Source organism: Hyla sarda, chromosome 4 (assembly GCF_029499605.1).
Source record: "Hyla sarda isolate aHylSar1 chromosome 4, aHylSar1.hap1, whole genome shotgun sequence".
NCBI classification, from domain to species: Eukaryota; Metazoa; Chordata; class Amphibia; order Anura; family Hylidae; genus Hyla; species Hyla sarda.
In genome coordinates, this window is record NC_079192.1 from 373,395,480 (window position 1) to 373,413,764 (window position 18,285).

General features: G+C 47.6%; 1 protein-coding gene across 3 annotated transcripts in view; it reads right to left on the minus strand.

Annotated features, from left to right (window-relative positions):
- Positions 1-1,043: 1,043 nt before the first annotated feature.
- Positions 1,044-18,285, minus strand: part of GALNT10 (polypeptide N-acetylgalactosaminyltransferase 10) — a 211,708-nt gene continuing 194,466 nt past the window's right edge. For all 3 annotated transcript variants that reach the window (XM_056516826.1, XM_056516828.1, XM_056516827.1), the window contains exons 7-12: positions 14,916-15,033; positions 9,792-9,899; positions 8,763-8,984; positions 6,317-6,433; positions 6,083-6,232; positions 1,044-2,124 (exon numbers count right to left, since the gene is read on the minus strand). In XM_056516826.1, the coding sequence (XP_056372801.1) occupies positions 1,957-2,124; positions 6,083-6,232; positions 6,317-6,433; positions 8,763-8,984; positions 9,792-9,899; positions 14,916-15,033 (883 nt within the window). In that variant the 3' untranslated portion in view covers positions 1,044-1,956. The remainder of the gene's footprint in view (positions 2,125-6,082; positions 6,233-6,316; positions 6,434-8,762; positions 8,985-9,791; positions 9,900-14,915; positions 15,034-18,285) is intronic.

The following is an 18,285-nucleotide window of genomic DNA, read 5'->3' on the forward strand; positions in this document are numbered from 1 at the left end:
CCCATATTAGGTATATATCAAAAAATTCCTTTTATATCTACATATATCAAAAAGACAGACAGGATCATTAAAAACCACTTAAAAAGGCCAAAAACAGCCAAGAGCACAAAACGGGGTGAGCCCTCTGAACAAGGGAACCCCACCCAGGGCACCTGCCTATTACAATACGTCAATAACGTCGTCAATAGCTGCCACATAGTAGTATATTCATCTCAATAGCCCATATACAACCTGTATTCTCATGTAGGAGTACTCCTCCATTGATCGTCCTGTGTCATCTTATTATACTTATGCTACATGAGAATACAGGTTGTATATGGGCTGTTGAGATGAATATACTACTATGTGGCAGCTTATGTGTATACCATAGCGACGTTATTGACGTATTGTAATAGGCAGGTGCCCTGGGTGGGGTTCCCTTGTTGAGGGGGCTCACCCCGTTTTGTGGTCTTGGCTGATTTTGGCCTTTTTAAGTGTTTTAATGATCCTGTCTGTCTTTTTGATATATGTATAAATAAAAGGAATTTTTTGATATATACCTATTATGGGTGTGCACTGTTTTATGTGTTTCTTTTTCTTCTGGATATTAAAGGACAACTGCAGTGGTACAGTTTTACATATGCCCGTGCCCGGGCCTCAAAAATAAACAAAATAAACTCATACATACCTTCCTACGAGCCCCCGTTGGTCCGGCACAGGCCTCACGGTCCGGCAGTGCTGACGTCATTCCACCTCCTGGGGACGGGGACGCTGCAGAGCCGTCGGCGTATCACCGGCCGTAGGGATGTCCCGCCCCGGCCTGTGATAGGCTGAGCCCACTGTCATGTAAGAAGCCGTCCAGAGCTCCTTACATGACAATGGGCTCAGCCTATCACCAGCCGGGGCGGGACATCGCTACGGCTGGCGATACGCCAACGGCTCTGCGGCGTCCCCGTCCCCAGGAAGTGGAATGACGTCAGCACTGCCGCACCGTGAGGCCTGTGCCGGACCAACGGGGGCTCGTAGGAAGGTATGTATGAGTTTATTTTGTTTATTTTTGAGGCCCGGGCACGGGCATATGTAAAACGGTACCACTACAGTTGTCCTTTAAGTTAAAAGCTCAGATCTACGATACTGTTGGCAGGAACGTCCCATCAGAGAGCTGTCCTGCAAAAGGGCTGGGCATAATATTTGTTAAAAAAAAAACACTCAAGCTGAGGTCCAATCCCAAGGTTGTGTGCTATACAAGAGATGATCTGTTCTAGCAGCCATTTTGCCCATTATTTGCAGCCCAAAAATCTGTAAAACTAAGGCATCCACAAACACTAAGTAGACAACTGTTGTAGAACTACAACAACCAGCATGCCTGCAGAGCGGTGCGACTTCCCAGCTGCCGACAAAGCTGCAGGTTGCCAGAACCCGCTGTAACCTAAAGCAATAAAGCAAATGAACCGGCGGCTATTACTTTACCACAGCATCTGCTATATCAGATCCTGTATATAAACCAATGCGGGGGAAAAAATGATGATGTCATCTATAGCGACCAATCAAATTACTTGTTTATTCCTGTAAACTGGATGTGAAAGCTGGAATCTGATTGGTTGCTATGGACAACATATGGGAAAGACTTCTAAAATCTAGTGCTGTGGTCTCCAACCTGTGGGTCTCCAGTTGTTGCAAAACTACAACTCACAGCATGTTAGGATTTTTTGCCTTCGTTTTGACCAGTTTTTCCCCAAAATTTATTGACAGCATCATTGAGAAATAACTCGGCTCCCATTTACACATTCATCGTCTCCCATCATAGATTTTTTTCTTTCCCCACACAGAAATGGAAAAAATAAAAACAGAAAACAATAAAAAATACATCTTCCTTCCGAAAGGAAAATGTTATCTGACCCGACAGTAAAAAATATAGATTTAAAATATATATATATTCCTATTTATATATGTATAATCCTTTCTTCTCCTCCGCTGTTATAAGCCTCGGTCTCGGTTGAAGGTCTCTAAGACTGTGAGGTTGGTGTTTTCAAAAGTCCATTGCTGTGTCGGGGAGCTGGGATTGCAGAGATTCATGAAGATTTTGCGGTCGGACTCGCTGCCTTCCATACAGCTGTTTGAGATGGGGTGATAGATGGACTTGTCCTGGAAGCAGAAAAATATAATAGTGGAATAAGGCCTGTCACATATAGAACATGAAGGGGGCTGCAAAGAGGGTCTCTAGCGCTCTGGAGAACCTGCCCTGTATTAGGGTATTATTCACACTAGCAAAGTTCAGCAGTCTTCCTCTGGAACCTTAAACAGCCAATACAGACAAGGAGAGCGCTCCTAGTGTGATAACGTATTGTAAAGAGGAGATGGAAAACAAGCAAAAATGCTCAACAAATATAGTTGTACTGCGACCAAGTACAACTATGGTGAAAGCGTAGGATAACCCTTCAACGGGCGAAGATCGGCAGCCGCTCCTGGCAACACAGGTGAAGCACTCAGACGAATCCCTCCAAGGAACAGCCCAGGATAAAAGCAGCGCACAAGACTTCAAAGGTAAAATGGTTTATTTACCCGGCCTGCAACGGGTTTTCGCTGGACAACCAGCTTCATCACATCACATGCCTGATGAAGCTGGTTGTCCAGCGAAACACGTTGCATGCCGGGTAAATAAACCATTTTACCTTTGAAGTATTGTGCGCTGCTTTTATCCTGGGCTGTTCCTTGGAGGGATCCGTCTGAGTGCTTCCTCTGGAAACGGCACTTCGCAAAAAATTTCAAATACAAAGTCAAATACATACTGCCATGTTCTTACCATCATCCCCTCTGTTTTACTGCTATCACCCCCAGCAAATCTGAGTGCTCAGCCAGATGTTTTGTTCCCATTCAGCAAATCTTATACCTGCCCCAAATTACCATAGTACTTGTCCATTGTTAAAGGGGTACTCTGGTGAAAACCCTTTTTCTTTTAAATCAACTGGCTCCGGAAAGTTAAACAGGTTTGTAAATTACTTCTATTAAAAAATCTTAATCCTTCATGTACTTATTAGCTGCTGAATACTACAGAGGAAATTATTTTCTTTTTGGAATGCTCTCTGATGACATCACGAGCACAGTGCTCTCTGCTGACATTATTATAATAATAAGTCTTTATTTATTTATTGTTGTCCTTAGTGGGGTTTGAACCCAAGGCCCCAGCACTGCAAGGCAGCAGTGCTAACCACTAAGCCACCATGCTGTCCTTAGCATATATCTGCTATGCACGGTTGCTAAAATGGACAGAGATGTCAGCAGAGAGCACTATGCTCGTGATGTCATCAGTGTTCCAAAAAGAAAGGAATTTCCTCTGTAGAATTCAGCAGCTAATAAGTACTGGAAGGATTAAGATTTTTTAATAGAAGTCATTTACAAATATGTTTAACTTTCTGCCACCAGTTGATTTAAAAGAAAAAAGGTTTTCACTGGAGTACCCCTTTAATTCCCACTCCACTCCCACGGATGTTCATGTTTACACCCCCAAATAAGCCGCCAGGATTCCCATCTGACAGCGATCTACAGCAAGGCTATCATGTTGCTCAATTGTGCAGATGCCTGAGTAACCCTTTAATGTCCGGGCAGTCTATAGTCCTATAGACCAGTGGTCTTCAACCTGCGCACCTCCAGATGTTGCAAAACTAAAACTCCCAGCATACTGGGAGTTGTAGTTTTGCAACATCTGGAGGTCCGCAGGTTGAAGACCACCGGTCTATAGACTATAGTGCTGTTCTGGGTGGATTCCTCCAAAAGAGTGAACACTTTCATTATTAAGGCAGAATTAATTACTCGTCAGAAGTTCTGTAAGGGGAGCTTCTGCAGTGTGCATCGAGCCACTGCCTCCCATTGTGATCATTGGGAGGCTGCTGCATGCGGATTCCACACTAAATCTACTTGGGAAAATTCAGCATGGAAATTCCATAGTGTGAACGTACCCATACACAACAACTCATTTATACTGATGGGCATGATATAATGCTGAGGTGGCACTGTTGGGGAAGGGCACTCTGTGATAAAGTTATTGTCAGTTAAAATGGTTGGAAATTGATTACCTGTTTAAAGGGGTTATCCTTGCAAAAATTCCTATCCTGTTTGGGCCAAAAAAAATCCTATACTTGCCTACATCCCAAGAAGCTCCAGCTGGCCTTTTGTCTTATTTCTGCTTCTCAGACCTGCATGCTACGCCAATGACTGGCACCAGCCGTGTCCCATCTAGGCCAGCGATTGACTGAACCAGCAGATCCTGCATCGAGTGCTTGTCTCAGAAGCAGAAAGAAGACAGAAATCTGGGGACCGGAGAGAGGCAAACTAAACATTGATGAAGGGGGGAGTAGGTAAGTATATATTTTTTTGTATTTATTCCCAATAGGGTATGAACAGGGGTCATGTCCTGGAAAAAAAAAGTGAGGGAACTCACCCATGATTTCCACTCAAGGGCTGGACTCCTGCTAATGGGTATGATGTTCCTGCTTTTGAAAAAGTGCAGGAACTCAGTTTCCACGCGTTTCGTGCAGGACTATGAACCTTTGCAAAACACTGAATAACCCCTTTCTTTCAGGATGAGTTGTATTTTATATAAGCAACATTGTGGGGTACATATTAACTATTATAGCTAAGAAAAAACAACTTTCACAATATTTTTTTTAGTTTTTCACTGTTCACCGTGTGGAATAAATGACATATTAACGCCTTAGGGTATTTACTCTGGCTGATGGAGGAATTTTATAAGGCAAAGTTCTAGAAAAGGTGATCTAGAATTGTTAAGTCAGTATAGTTGACCAGTCCTCTGCAACATTTGACACTCACTATTGTATATACTTAGTGCCCAGTGCTGGAACAAATGACATGAGAATGGTGTGGGGGCAAGAACTGTGCCCGTACCATCCACAGCTGATGTTATCTGATCCCACCTGTTTAACCCTTAAGGTGCTGGGACACTAAGCACTGTCATGTAAGGGTCTCGCCTTCTCCCTGCTGCCCAGGCACCTTACATCACTGGCCGAGGTGGGACATCGCTGCGGCAGGCGATACGCTCAGTGCAGTGTGATGTTCCGAACCTAAGAAGCAGAGACCCAAGCAGCGCTGGAGGAACGGGATGCTGATATCGCCGCAACGGGGAAACATAGTTGAGTTAGGTAAGTTAAAGTTCTTTTTTTTTTTGCAGCCCGGGCACAGGGAATGTTAAAAGTTTTCTGCTGCTTTTCTCCTTTAATGAGCGGTGGAATAAACAAGAAAAAGTAATCTGGCAAGGAGCCTCCTATCGTTAATAACTGCTTAGTGTCCCTAGCACCTGAAGGGTTAAACAGGTGGGATCAGCTAACATCAGCTGTGGATGGTACGGGCACAGTTCTTGCCCCCACACACTTCCCATGTCATTAGTTTTTAGCACTGGGCACTAAGGGGGAGATTTATCAAAACCTGTCCAAAGAAAAAGTGGCTGAGTTGCCCATAGCAACCAATCAGATGCTTTCATTTTTCAGAGGCCATTGTAAAAATGAAAGAAGCGATCTGATTGGTTGCTATGGGCAACTCAGCAACTTTACCTCTGGACAGGTTTTGATAAATCTCCCCCTTAGTATATACAATAGCTGCAGTGTCAAATGTTGCCGAGGACTGGCCAACTCTACTGACTTAACAATTCTAGATCACCTTTTCTAGAACTCTGCCTAAGGGTACGTTCACACGGGCGAATTTTTTAGCGGGTTTCCCGCTGGGTATTTGAAAGTGGGCGGGCTCTTCTCGGCTGTCCGCAGCCGAATGTATACTGCGGAAAATCCGCCGCAAGCCCCATTGAAGTCAGTAGGGACTGTGGCGGATTTTCCGCAGCGTAAATTCCGCGCCGGAAAATCTGCTGCGGACAGCCGAGAAGAGCCCGCCCACTTTCAAATACGCAGCGGAAAACCCGCTAAAAAAATCAGTGCGTGTGAACGTACCTTTATACAATTCCTCCATCAGCCAGAGTAAATAACCTAAGTTATTCAGAGAGTTTTGTGAGTGCATTAACACCACTTAAACCCTTTACCCTTTAGTATTATTACAATGTAGGAGGTAATAAAGAATATTATATAAGGTAGACACTCACCTTTCTATACTTCCACAGCTGGTTCCCCTTCATCCCATGGCAATCAAAGAGTGTGATGGGACTCGTGTGAGATATAGCATCAAAGCAAACCTTTTTTGTATGCAGGGGGTCTCCGGGGCGAATGTCCTCCCTCCAGCCCAAGGTGAACACCTAAAAGACATAACATTTCAGTGTCCTTACACACAGCCACCATTCAGAGACACTGTGCAGATGGGTGCCCATCATTGTGGTTACCTGCTGACTGCTCCATGCATCAGCCTTTCGTCCCTTGGTGCAGGTGTCCAGACGCAGCTCAGACCCCATAGACCCGTGCTTAGTGTCTACACACAGGCCGATCTTCTTGTTTTGAATCTGTACAAGGAAAACAGGGAGTCAGATATGTAAATGAAATATACTTGTTACCAAAGGTCATGGAATATTAAAGGGGACCTCTCATCAAATAAACTTTTGATATATTTTAGATTAATGAATGTTGAATAACTTTCCAATAGCATGTTAATGAAAAATATGCTTCTTTCTATTGTATTTTTCCCGATCAGTCCTGTCAGCAAGCATTTCTGGCTCATGCTGGAGTCCTAAACACTCAGAGCTGCCAGCCTGCTTTGTTCACAGCCAAACAGGCTGTGAACAAAGCAAGCTGGCAGCTCTGAGTGTTCTCCTTTGTGAACAAAGCAGGCTGGCAGCTCGTAGTGTTTAGGACTCCAGCATGAGTCTGAAATGCTTGCTGCCAGGACTGGTAGGGAGACCCCTAGTGGTCATTTCTTCAAAGTGGAAAATTAAATAGAAAGAAGCATATTTTTTTAATAACATGCAATTGTAAAGTTATTCTGCATCCATTAATCTATAATATATCAAAAGTTTTTTTTGATGAGAGGTACCCTTTAAAGTGTAACAATCCCTCTGAGGTGCTAGCACCAGGGAGGTGCTATAAAAGAAAAAAACGGCAGAACACCATCTGAGAATGTAGGGATAGTATATGGCAGTGGTCTTCAACCTGCGGACCTCCTTGTTGCAAAACTACAATTCCCAGCATGCCCGGACAGCCGTTGGCTGTCCGGGCATGCTGGGAGTTGTAGTTTTGCAACATCTGGAGGTCCGCAGGTTGGAGACCACTGGTATATGGGGACGTTGTGGAATCTTCCTCACGTGTTGGTTTTGTGCTGGACTCAACAAACAATTGTCCATGTAACAATAGTCACTTCAGGTCCAGCCGACAACCTGTTTTACATTTTTCTTTGCCTATCGGCCTGAATTTTTATCTCTAACCTGCACTTTTTAGGCTGCTTTCCCTTTACATATTGAATTCCTATAAATGAACATGTTTGTCTCTATACTTGCTCGGACAGGCTCTCATCTGTGTGATGTAAGGCTTTGTTCACATCATGCTACAGTTCTTTGTTCTGTATTGATAAGTATAGCAGACTACACTTTCCTATACAAAAGGTCACCACAAGCTTGGCTGAATGTACATGGAGGTTTATGAACATTTATTGAAAGTCTGAGGAGGAAAAAGGCAACTACAAACCCTTGGAACATAAGGAAGAGGCAGCTTTCTGTTAATAAGATATATTGCAACACTCCAGCCCTTATTGCTTAAAGGGGTACTCCGGCACTTAGACATCTTATCCCCTATCCAAAGGATAGGGGATAAGATGCCTGATCACGGGGGTCCCACCGCTGGGGACCCCCGTGATCTTGCACACCGCACCCCGTTTATAATCAGTCCCCGGAGCATGTTCGCTCCGGGTCTGATTACCGGCGACCACAGGGCCGTCGGCGTGTGACATCACGCCTCCGCCCCCGTGTGACTTCATGCTCCGCCCGCTCAATGCAAGCCTATGGGAGGGGGCGTGCCCCCCACGATCAGGCATCTTATCCCTTATCCTTTGGATAGGGGATAAGATGTCTAAGCGCCAGAGTACCCCTGGTACTCTGGTGGAAAACAATTTTTTCTTTCACATCAACTGGTGCCAGAAAGTTAAACAGATTTGTAAATTACCTCTATTAAAAAATCTTAATCCTTCCAGTACTTATCAGATGCTGTATACTACAGAGGAAGTTGAGTTGTTCTTTTCAGTCTGACCACAGTGCTCTCTGCTGACACCTCTGTCTGTGTCAGGAACTGTCCAGAGTACTAGCAATTCCCCATAGCAAACCTATCCTGCGTTGGACAGTTCCTGACATGGACAGAGGTGTCAGCAGAGAGCACTGTGGTCAGACAGAAAAGAACTATTCAACTTCCTCTGGAGCATACAGCAGCTGATAAGTACTGGAAGGATTAAAAAATGTTAATAGAAGTAATTTACAAATGTGTTTAACCTTCTGGCACCAGTTAATATGAAAAAAATTGTTTTCCACTGGAGTACCCCTTTAAGGGGCATTTAGCAGGGTGAGGCTAAACAGCCACCCAGCTCTCCCTTATACAGCATGTATGTATATTCACATGTGGGTTTGTGTGTGAAGTGGAATCACTTTCTCTTTGTAACTCTATGAGCGTCTTAAGGACACTACAAAAACGGAGATAAAAATAATTACTGTTCTCTCTTCCTTACTAGTGTATTCTCCAACCATGTGCGATTTACCTTGATGAATAATCATTCCCTGATGTACATATCGCTGTATAAGCAATAAGGGCTCACTTGATAGTAAATACAGTCCTCTAGATGTAAAGCTCTATTACCTCTCCCCAGGCAGCTGCAGGAGGCTCCACAGGAGGGTAGAATTTGGGCAAGTCCCAGGCCACCTTGGTCATGAACCACTTGAAATTCTGACAATTCAGCTTGGCACGCAGCTCCTTCTGAGATGCCACATCGCCTGGAGAAAGATGCCGGTAGTCTGGACGCCTCTGGTAGATGTACTCCGCATATTCATCCATCCAGACTTCAGCAACTCTCTTTAAATTCTGCATGAAGATGGAAACCATTTAGAAGGGTGTTACACCATAGAACCACAAAGAAAAAATGAAGATGGTCTGTGAGTAACACTTACTGCAGCTGCCGAGTGTGGTTTAGGTCATATAGCATAAGTTACGTTTTTAGGGTTTACTAGAAATCATTATAACTGTCAGCCTGAGACCTAGTTGCACTCATAGCCAAAATATATTTGAAGATTAGATATATCATTGTGCACCCTGATACTCATATCCTGAAGACTTGGTGTTATGATCCCTGAAAATACACTTAAATGTAAATTCACATTTTGTCCCCTAGATGGTGCTCATGTACAACAGGGAAAAAAAACATTCCTAAAGTGCGTAAGGCTGCAAAGCTATGTTAATAAATCTGCAAATGTCATAACTGGAACCCTGTATGTAAAGATCCTATATCTTTGTACAGATTAGCATCTGTTTAAAATACAGCAACATTCAACAAAAGATCCTCACTTCATATAAGCAAAGTCTATAACAGTCTGACACTGGGGCTACTGTTTCTGAATATCAACTTCCAATAGGTGTTATCCCTGGTGTTTTATTTCTGTCAATGGAGAGCAGAAATGCTATCACAAAGGCCATCAGCAGGTACGTCTGGCAGAATACATGAGCTGTGAGCAGTAAATATATTCTGTTGACTGCTCTTGGACAGCAGCTGCAGGGAAACTGAGTTCCCTGAAGTTGCTCCCCACAAATAGCTCTCTCCATGAATGTATGATCGGTGGGTATTGACCCCTAGGTATGCCCACTAATAGGTGTGAAAGAGTAGATAAGAGTTACCCTGGCTAAGCTGACACCAGCGGGAACCTTGTATGGCACATATTTTCGGTATATATGTCCGACTCTGGAGCACGGTGCATCCTCCATGCGACCTCCACACATCCAAACCTAGGAGGAATAAAACATGGAAACTGACTGTACTTTCACATGTGTAATACTACTACAACTATTATCACTAGTACTGTTATGTGAAGCTCCAAACTATATTACAGTTCTATGCAGAAAACAATTGCCAGATAAAAGGAAATGCACTGGATAAGGTCAGAGAAGATTCTGCAACCATTAAACAAGGATTCCACGACGTCCGATTGATCACAGCTGCAAATGCTGCCTTGTTCATTTGTATTTTACCATAGAAACCACTTTTTACCTCTAAATTTTATGTACTTTAGCACACCCCTTTCTTAGTTATCAGTAAGAACCCTTCATCACTGTTCATCCTGAGCTTGCTGGTTCATGACTTACTGTCAGAACTACCATGACAAGTGAAGCCTGGGGGGATAACGCCTATTACAGAAAAAGCATATTATATTTCAACAACAACCAGGAAAGAGAGGATGGTCATATTGTTTGGGCAGAATTGTCACACAACAGTATAATTTTACTTCAAGTTAGGGAGGAAGACAAAAGAATCATTTGATGCATGCGTCTTTACAGAGGAAGAAGTAAAGACAAAGAAGTCACAGGAGCCTGATGGGATACACCCAAAGTTATTAAAAGAGCTTAGTGGTTTACTAGCAAAGCTTGTTTAACCAATCACTGATAACAGGAGTCGTCCCAGAAGATTGAAGATTAACAAATGTTGTCCCCATTCAAAAAATAGGTCGTAAGGAAGATTCGGGCAACTACAGGCCAGTAAGCCTGACATTAACAATGGGGAAATTAATGGAAACCCTAATAAAGGATATGATTGTGAAACATCTCAATTCTCATGGGTTTACTTCAGGGAGATCATGTCAAACTAATATTATTGATTATTTTGACTGGGTGATAGATAGTGGAGGTGCAGTAGACATTGCTTATCTAGATTTTAGTAAGTATTGTAATGCTTTCCACAAAAAAGACTTTTCAATAAACTGAAGTAATTGAGCTTGGACTCCCATATTGCTGAGTGGATTAGGCAGTGGCTGAGTGACAGACAACAGAGGGTTGTAGTCAATTAAGTATATTCAGAGCAAGGTCTTGTTACCAGTGGGGACATCAGGGATCTGTACTGGGATCCATTTTATTTAATATCTTTATCAGTGATATTGCAGAAGATCTTGATGGTAAGGTATTGGTCTTTTTGCAGATGAAACAAAGATTTGTAACAGGGTTGGTGTTACTGGAGGGATATGCCAAATGGACAAGAATTTGGGTATACTAGAGGAATGGTCAGAACTCTGGCAACTAACTAAAATGTAATTTGGATAAGTGCAAGATAATGCACCTGGGGTGTAAAAACCATCAGGCAGAATATAGAATATTTGATACAGTCCTAACCTCAGTATCTGAGGAAAGGGATTTCGGGGTCATTATTTCAGAAGACTTAAAAGGTAGGCAGACAATGTCAGAGCAGCAGGTAATGCCAGCAGAACACTTGGGTGTATAGGGAGAGGTATTAGCAGTAGAGAGGAAAGTGCGCATGCCGCTGTACAGAGCACTGGTGAGACCTCACTTATCGGTTGTTTTGTGGAGTATTGTGCGTGGTACTGCAGGCCATATCTCCAGAAGAATATAGATACATTGAAGAGAGTTTAGAGAAGATACTAAACTAGTAGATTGACTGCAGGAAAAAAAAATTACCAGGAAAGGTTAAAGGACCTTAACATGTATAGCTTGGAAGATGAGACAGAGGGGATATTAAAAGAAACTTTTAGATACATAAAGGTAACCAACATGGTGAGGAGAAGAGTATATTTAAAGGGGTTATTCAGCGGGAGTGGGACTTCAATTTTCCCGCCTAGCCAGTAATTTGCAGAGGGGCAGTGTGACACACTGGAGCAGAAGGAGAGCAGCTGGGGACTGGAGGGCACTGCTTGAATGCTGAAGGTAAGTAAAGGTTTGTGTTTTTTTTTTTTTTTTTTTTTTTATAGACCTAAGTGGCCAACGTTTTGAAAAATTCCACTACTGCTGAATAACCCCTTTAGGCTAAGTTTCCACTTGTTTTTTTCTGGCAGTTTTTGGAATACTGCCACTGCAGTTTCTGAGCCAAAGTCAGAAGTGGATCCATAAGGGAGGAGAAGTGTAAGTCCTTCCTTAATATGTCCTATTCCTTTTGAATACAATTCTGGCTTTGGCTCAAAAACTGCAGTGGCAGTTTTCCAAAAACTGCCAGAAAAAAAATGTGGAAACTTAGCCTTAAGGGTCAGATCATACGTGCATATTTTCTGCTGCATATTTGCTGTAGCAGATTGCGCTACCCATTAAGTTCAAAAGGCAGCAAAATCTGCTGCAGCAAAAATAAGGAACTGTGATCTGACCCTAAAAGGGGGTACAGAGGTTATAGCTGCACAAGGGCCCTGGATCACAAGGGGCTCAATAGGTCCCTATTAATCTTTCAGGTTATGTAAGTTTTCTTTCAAATCTGTGTCGCAGATTCAGTCAAAATACAAGAAAAAATATAACAGCATACTGTACATTTTCCAATGGTCCATTAGCCCCATCCATGTTTATCATGTATCTGATATGCTGCCGCTGATTTAGGTCCAGCCTCACTGTTTCCACCAAAGTTGTCACCCAAAATCTAGAGAGAGGAGCAAGCTGAAGACTAAGAATAAGGGAAGGCCATGCTTGGTACCAAAAAAGAGAGGAGGTGCCATGCTGGGGTCTAGGAATTAGATTTAATCCATGCTGAGGACCATAAATAAATTGCAAAGTTATGCTGGGAACCAACAATGAGATTGGGAGCTATGCTAGGGTCAACAATTAAATGATAATCCAAGCTGATTCCCAGGAATGAGATAGGGACCAACAATGGGAGGCTATGCTGAGGACCATGAATGAGATGCGAAGCCATGCTGGGGACCAAGAGTAAGATGGAAAGCTATTCTAAGGAGCAGGAATAACGTGATGCTCTGCTGGGGACACAGAATGAGATGGGAAACCATGATGGGGACAAGGAAAAAGATTGGAGAGCCATGCTGGGAATCAGGAATAAAATGGAGAACCAAACTGGGAAACAGGGATGATAGATGAGCCATGCCAGGATTTAGATCGGAACCAGAAATGAGTTGCAGAGCCATGCTGGGAACTAGGAATGAGTGGGAGAGCCATTCTGTGGACCAGGAATAAAATGGGAAGACATGCTGGGAACTAGGAATGAGTGGGAGAGCCATTCTGTGGACCAGGAATAAGATGGGAAGACATGCTGGGAACTAGGAATGAGTGGGAGAGCCATTCTGTGGACCAGGAATAAGATGGGAAGACATGCTGGGAACTAGGAATGAGTGGGAGAACCATTCTGTGGACCAGGAATAAGATGGGAAGACATGCTGGGAACTAGGAATGAGTGGGAGAGCCATTCTGTGGACCAGGAATAAGATGGGAAGACATGCTGGGAACTAGGAATGAGTGGGAGAGCCATTCTGTGGACCAGGAATAAAATGGGAAGACATGCTGGGAACTAGGAATGAGTCGGAGAGCCATTCTGTGGACCAGGAATAAGATGGGAAGACATGCTGGGAACTAGGAATGAGTGGGAGAGCCATTCTGTGGACCAGGAATAAGATGGGAAGACATGCTGGAAACTAGGAATGAGTGGGAGAGCCATTCTGTGGACCAGGAATAAGATGGGAAGACATGCTGGGAACTAGGAATGAGTGGGAGAGCCATTCTGTGGACCAGGAATAAGATGGGAAGACATGCTGGGAACTAGGAATGAGTGGGAGAGCCATTCTGTGGACCAGGAATAAGATGGGAAGACATGCTGGGAACTAGGAATGAGTGGGAGAGCCATTCTGTGGACCAGGAATAAGATGGGAAGACATGCTGGGAACTAAGAATGAGTCGGAGAGCCATTCTGTGGACCAGGAATAAGATGGGAAGACATGCTGGGAACTAGGAATGAGTGGGAGAGCCATTCTGTGGACCAGGAATAAAATGGGAAGACATGCTGGGAACTAGGAATGAGTGGGAGAGCCATTCTGTGGACCAGGAATAAGATGGGAAGACATGCTGGGAACTAGGAATGAGTGGGGGAGCCATTCTGTGGACCAGGAATAAGATGGGAAGACATGCTGGGAACTTGGAATGAGAGGATGTACCGTGCTGGTGACAAGTAATTTGACACATGAAAATAACATTATTTCTTGGATCTTTCATTATTAATTATTTCAGTTTATTTCTGTGTTGTACACGCCTGCCAACTCCATTAAACACTTAAGTCAGCATTCAGTATACTTTTATTCGTTGAGAGGAGCACCCCCAAAAAGGCCAGGAATTTGCGTGGTCGGCAAAGAGCTGTTTTACTGTAGTTATACTCTTCAGGTCTAAGAAAAGCTGTATGACATGCACAGTAGTTGTGCCCATTAGTGGCTGTCACTAGGCTGTGCATCTGTTACACGTGCAGGAGAAATCACATGAGAGGGCACTCGGGGGTCTTACGTTTCCGTATCTCTAAGCACTAGCGGTGCTAGCCTTGCCTTACTGCAGAGGCCATTGCAGGCACAGGCTGCCATTCATCTCATATGTAACATAGCCATCTAGATATTCTCTGTACTGTTCTGTGCAATGCAATGAGCTCAGCATGAAAATAAATAGGCTTAGTTAGCCCCCATAGCCTCGCAATCCTTCATTTCCCAGATCCCATCCGCCCCCTCCCAGCAGCCAGCCTTTTGTGCTTGTGATTTCAGCTCAGTTATTAATCTATCAGCTCCAGATGACTGCACCACTTTATCTTAATTTCAGGACAATAAACGGAGCTGGTTCGGTGCGACTTGTCCCTACCCCATCAAAGGGGCTCGCGGCGGGTGACTAATTACAAGGGGCACGGGCTGCAACTTTATCTGGTAAATGGGAATGTGGCAGGCAGAGGGTTTGTTGCTTATTACAGGTGTCAGCAGCATTGAGGAGCATGTGCACTGGCCTTGCAAAGAGAAGCTGCTCGCCCTGGAAAGAGAAGGGAACCACACAGACAAGACTCACCTTAAAAGAAATTTCATACTGCTCTCCCCCCCATATCTCCAACCCCGGGTCGTATCCTCCAAGCTCCCAAAACCATTTTTTCTCCACAGCAAATAATCCACCGGCCATGACGGGAGACCTGCAATGATAGGAGAGAAGTAATGGAGACGGTGCCCACAGACAATACATTTCTTAGGTCGGATCACCTGCCTGCCCTGCGGACTGAGACAACACTTCATTTGTATTATGCCTGCTGTCTGAAGGATTCTTACATTCTGCTTCATGTTCTTATAGATTAATCCTGCAGCTCTGGGGCAGCTTACAGCAGATGTGCACGGCTATGCTTTACTGAGCCAGAAGGCCACAAAATGGGGGGCATTTTCTACACTTAGGATGCTAAGACTGATCAACATGCATCTGCTTAGGGCTATAACAAGTAGCTGTACACTATAGTCTAAGGGACCTTAAGCATATAGATGTCCTACATTGTATGAAGAATGTGTCACTTGTGGTGCTTGCTTAAACTGTACATGTATGGTGCACATCCCACATCACTTTTCATACATAAGCCTTTATTGTATTGTGTACTCTGAACAGAGAACAGAAGCACATCTTCTCTAGTAAAGCTAGGGTTAATGAGGGCCCCCTCCATAGCCACACTGTGGTCAATAGTAAAAATAATGGATGTACTAGTACTACTTGGGAAGAAGAAAGATGCCTGCTGTGACTACCAAGGTAGAGGAGAGGCGCCGTGGAGACTACTCGGTAAGTGGGGTGGAGCCGGCTGAGGCTACTGGAAAAGCGGGGAGGAGCGTGTTGTGACTACAGAGGTAGTGGAAAAGATCCTGTGGAGACTACTCGGTAAGAGGGGAGAAGCCTTCCGAGACTACGGGGGGGGGGTTGGATAGAGGAGCCTGCCGAGAGTACGGGGGGAGAGGAGCCTGCCAGAACTACAGGGGGATGAAAAGCCAGGGGGGGGGGAGAAGCCTGCCGAAACTACAGGGGGGGGGGAGGAGCCTGCCGAGACTACAGGGGGGGGGAGGGTTTAGAGGAGCCTGCCGAGACTACAGGGGGGGGGGGAGAGAGGAGCCGACCAAGACTCCAGGGGGGGGGGGGGGGTAAGAGGAGCCTGCCGAGACTACACGGGGGGGGGGGGGGGTAAGAGGAGCCTGCCGAGACTACAGGGGGGGGGGAGGAGCCTGCCGAGACTACAGGGAGGGAGTAGCCTGCCGAGACTACAGGGGGGAGGAGCCTGCCGAGACTACAGGGGGGAGGAGCCTGCCGAGACTACAGGGGGGAGGAGCCTGCCGAGACTACAGGGGGGAGGAGCCTGCCGAGACTACAGGGGGGGGGGGGGGGGAGAGGAGCCTGCCGAGACTACAGGGGGGGGGGGAGGAGCCTGCCGAGACTACAGGGGGGAGGGGGGGGGGGAGAGGAGCCTGCCGAGACTACAGGGGGAGAGGAGCCTGCCGAGACTACAGGGGGGGGAGGAGCCTGCCGAGACTACAGGGGGGGGGAGGAGCCTGCCGAGACTACAGGGGGGGGGAGGAGCCTGCCGAGACTACAGGGGGGAGGAGCCTGCCGAGACTACAGGGGGGGAGGAGCCTGCCGAGACTACAGGGGGGGAGGAGCCTGCCGAGACTACAGGGAGGGGGGGGAGAGGAGCCTGCCGAGACTACGGGGGGGGGGAGGAGCCTGCCGAGACTACGGGGGGGGGGGAGCCTGCCGAGACTACGGGGGGGGGGGGAGGAGCCTGCCGAGACTACAGGGGGAGAGGAGCCTGCCGAGACTACAGGGGGAGAGGAGCCTGCCGAGACTACAGGGGGAGAGGAGCCTGCCGAGACTACAGGGGGAGAGGAGCCTGCCGAGACTACAGGGGGAGAGGAGCCTGCCGAGACTACAGGGGGAGATGAGCCTGCCGAGACTACAGGGGGAGAGGAGCCTGCCGAGACTACAGGGGGAGAGGAGCCTGCCGAGACTACAGGGGGAGAGGAGCCTGCCGAGACTACAGGGGGAGAGGAGCCTGCCGAGACTACAGGGGGGGGGAGGAACCTGCCGAGACTACAGGGGGGGGAGGAGCCTGCCGAGACTACAGGGGGGGGAGGAGCCTGCCGAGACTACAGGGGGGGGGAGGAGCCTGCCGAGACTACAGGGGGGGGGAGGAGCCTGCCGAGACTACAGGGGGGGGAGGAGCCTGCCGAGACTACAGGGGGGGGGGAGCCTGCCGAGACTACAGGGGGGGGGGGGGGGGGAGAGGAGCCTGCCGAGACTACGGGGGGAGGAGCCTGCCAAAACTGCAGGGGGGGAGGAGCCTGCCGAGACTACGGGGGGGGGGGGGGGGTTGAAGAGGAGCCTGCCGAGACTACAAGGGGGGGGGGGGTGGATGGAGAGGAGCCTGCCAAGACTACAGGGGGGGGGGGGGGGGAGAGGAGCCTGCCAAGACTACGGGGGGGGGGGGGGGGGGGAGAAGAGCCTGTCGAGACTACAGGGGGGGTAAGAGGAGCCTGCCGAGACTACAGGGGGAGAGGAGCCTGCCGAGACTACAGGGGGGGGAGGAGCCTGCCGAGACTACAGGGGGGGGGGAGGAGCCTGCCGAGACTACAGGGGGGGGGAGGAGCCTGCCGAGACTACAGGGGGGGGGGGAGGAGCCTGCCGAGACTACAGGGGGGGGGGAGGAGCCTGCCGAGACTACAGGGGGGGGGGGGAGCCTGCCGAGACTACAGGGGGGGGGGGGAGAGGAGCCTGCCGAGACTACGGGGGGGGGGGGGGAGCCTGCCAAAACTTAGGGGGGGGGAGGAGCCTGCCAAAACTGCAGGGGGGAGGAGCCTGCCGAGACTACGGGGGGGGGGGGAGAGGAGCCTGCCGAGACTACAAGGGGGGGGGGGTGGGGTGGATGGAGAGGAGCCTGCCAAGACTACAGGGGGGGGGGGGAGAGGAGCCTGCCAAGACTACAGGGGGGGGGGAGGAGCCTGCCGAGACTACAGGGAGGGAGTAGCCTGCCGAGACTACAGGGGGGAGGAGCCTGCCGAGACTACAGGGGGGGGGGGGGGGAGAGGAGCCTGCCGAGACTACAGGGGGGAGGGGGGGGGGAGGAGCCTGCCGAGACTACGGGGGGAGGGGGGGGGAGAGGAGCCGGCCGGGACTACAGGGAGAGAGGAGCCTGCCGAGACTACAGGGGGAGAGGAGCCTGCCGAGACTACAGGGGGAGAGGAGCCTGCCGAGACTACAGGGGGAGAGGAGCCTGCCGAGACTACAGGGGGAGAGGAGCCTGCCGAGACTACAGGGGGAGAGGAGCCTGCCGAGACTACAGGGGGAGAGGAGCCTGCCGAGACTACAGGGGGAGAGGAGCCTGCCGAGACTACAGGGGGAGAGGAGCCTGCCGAGACTACAG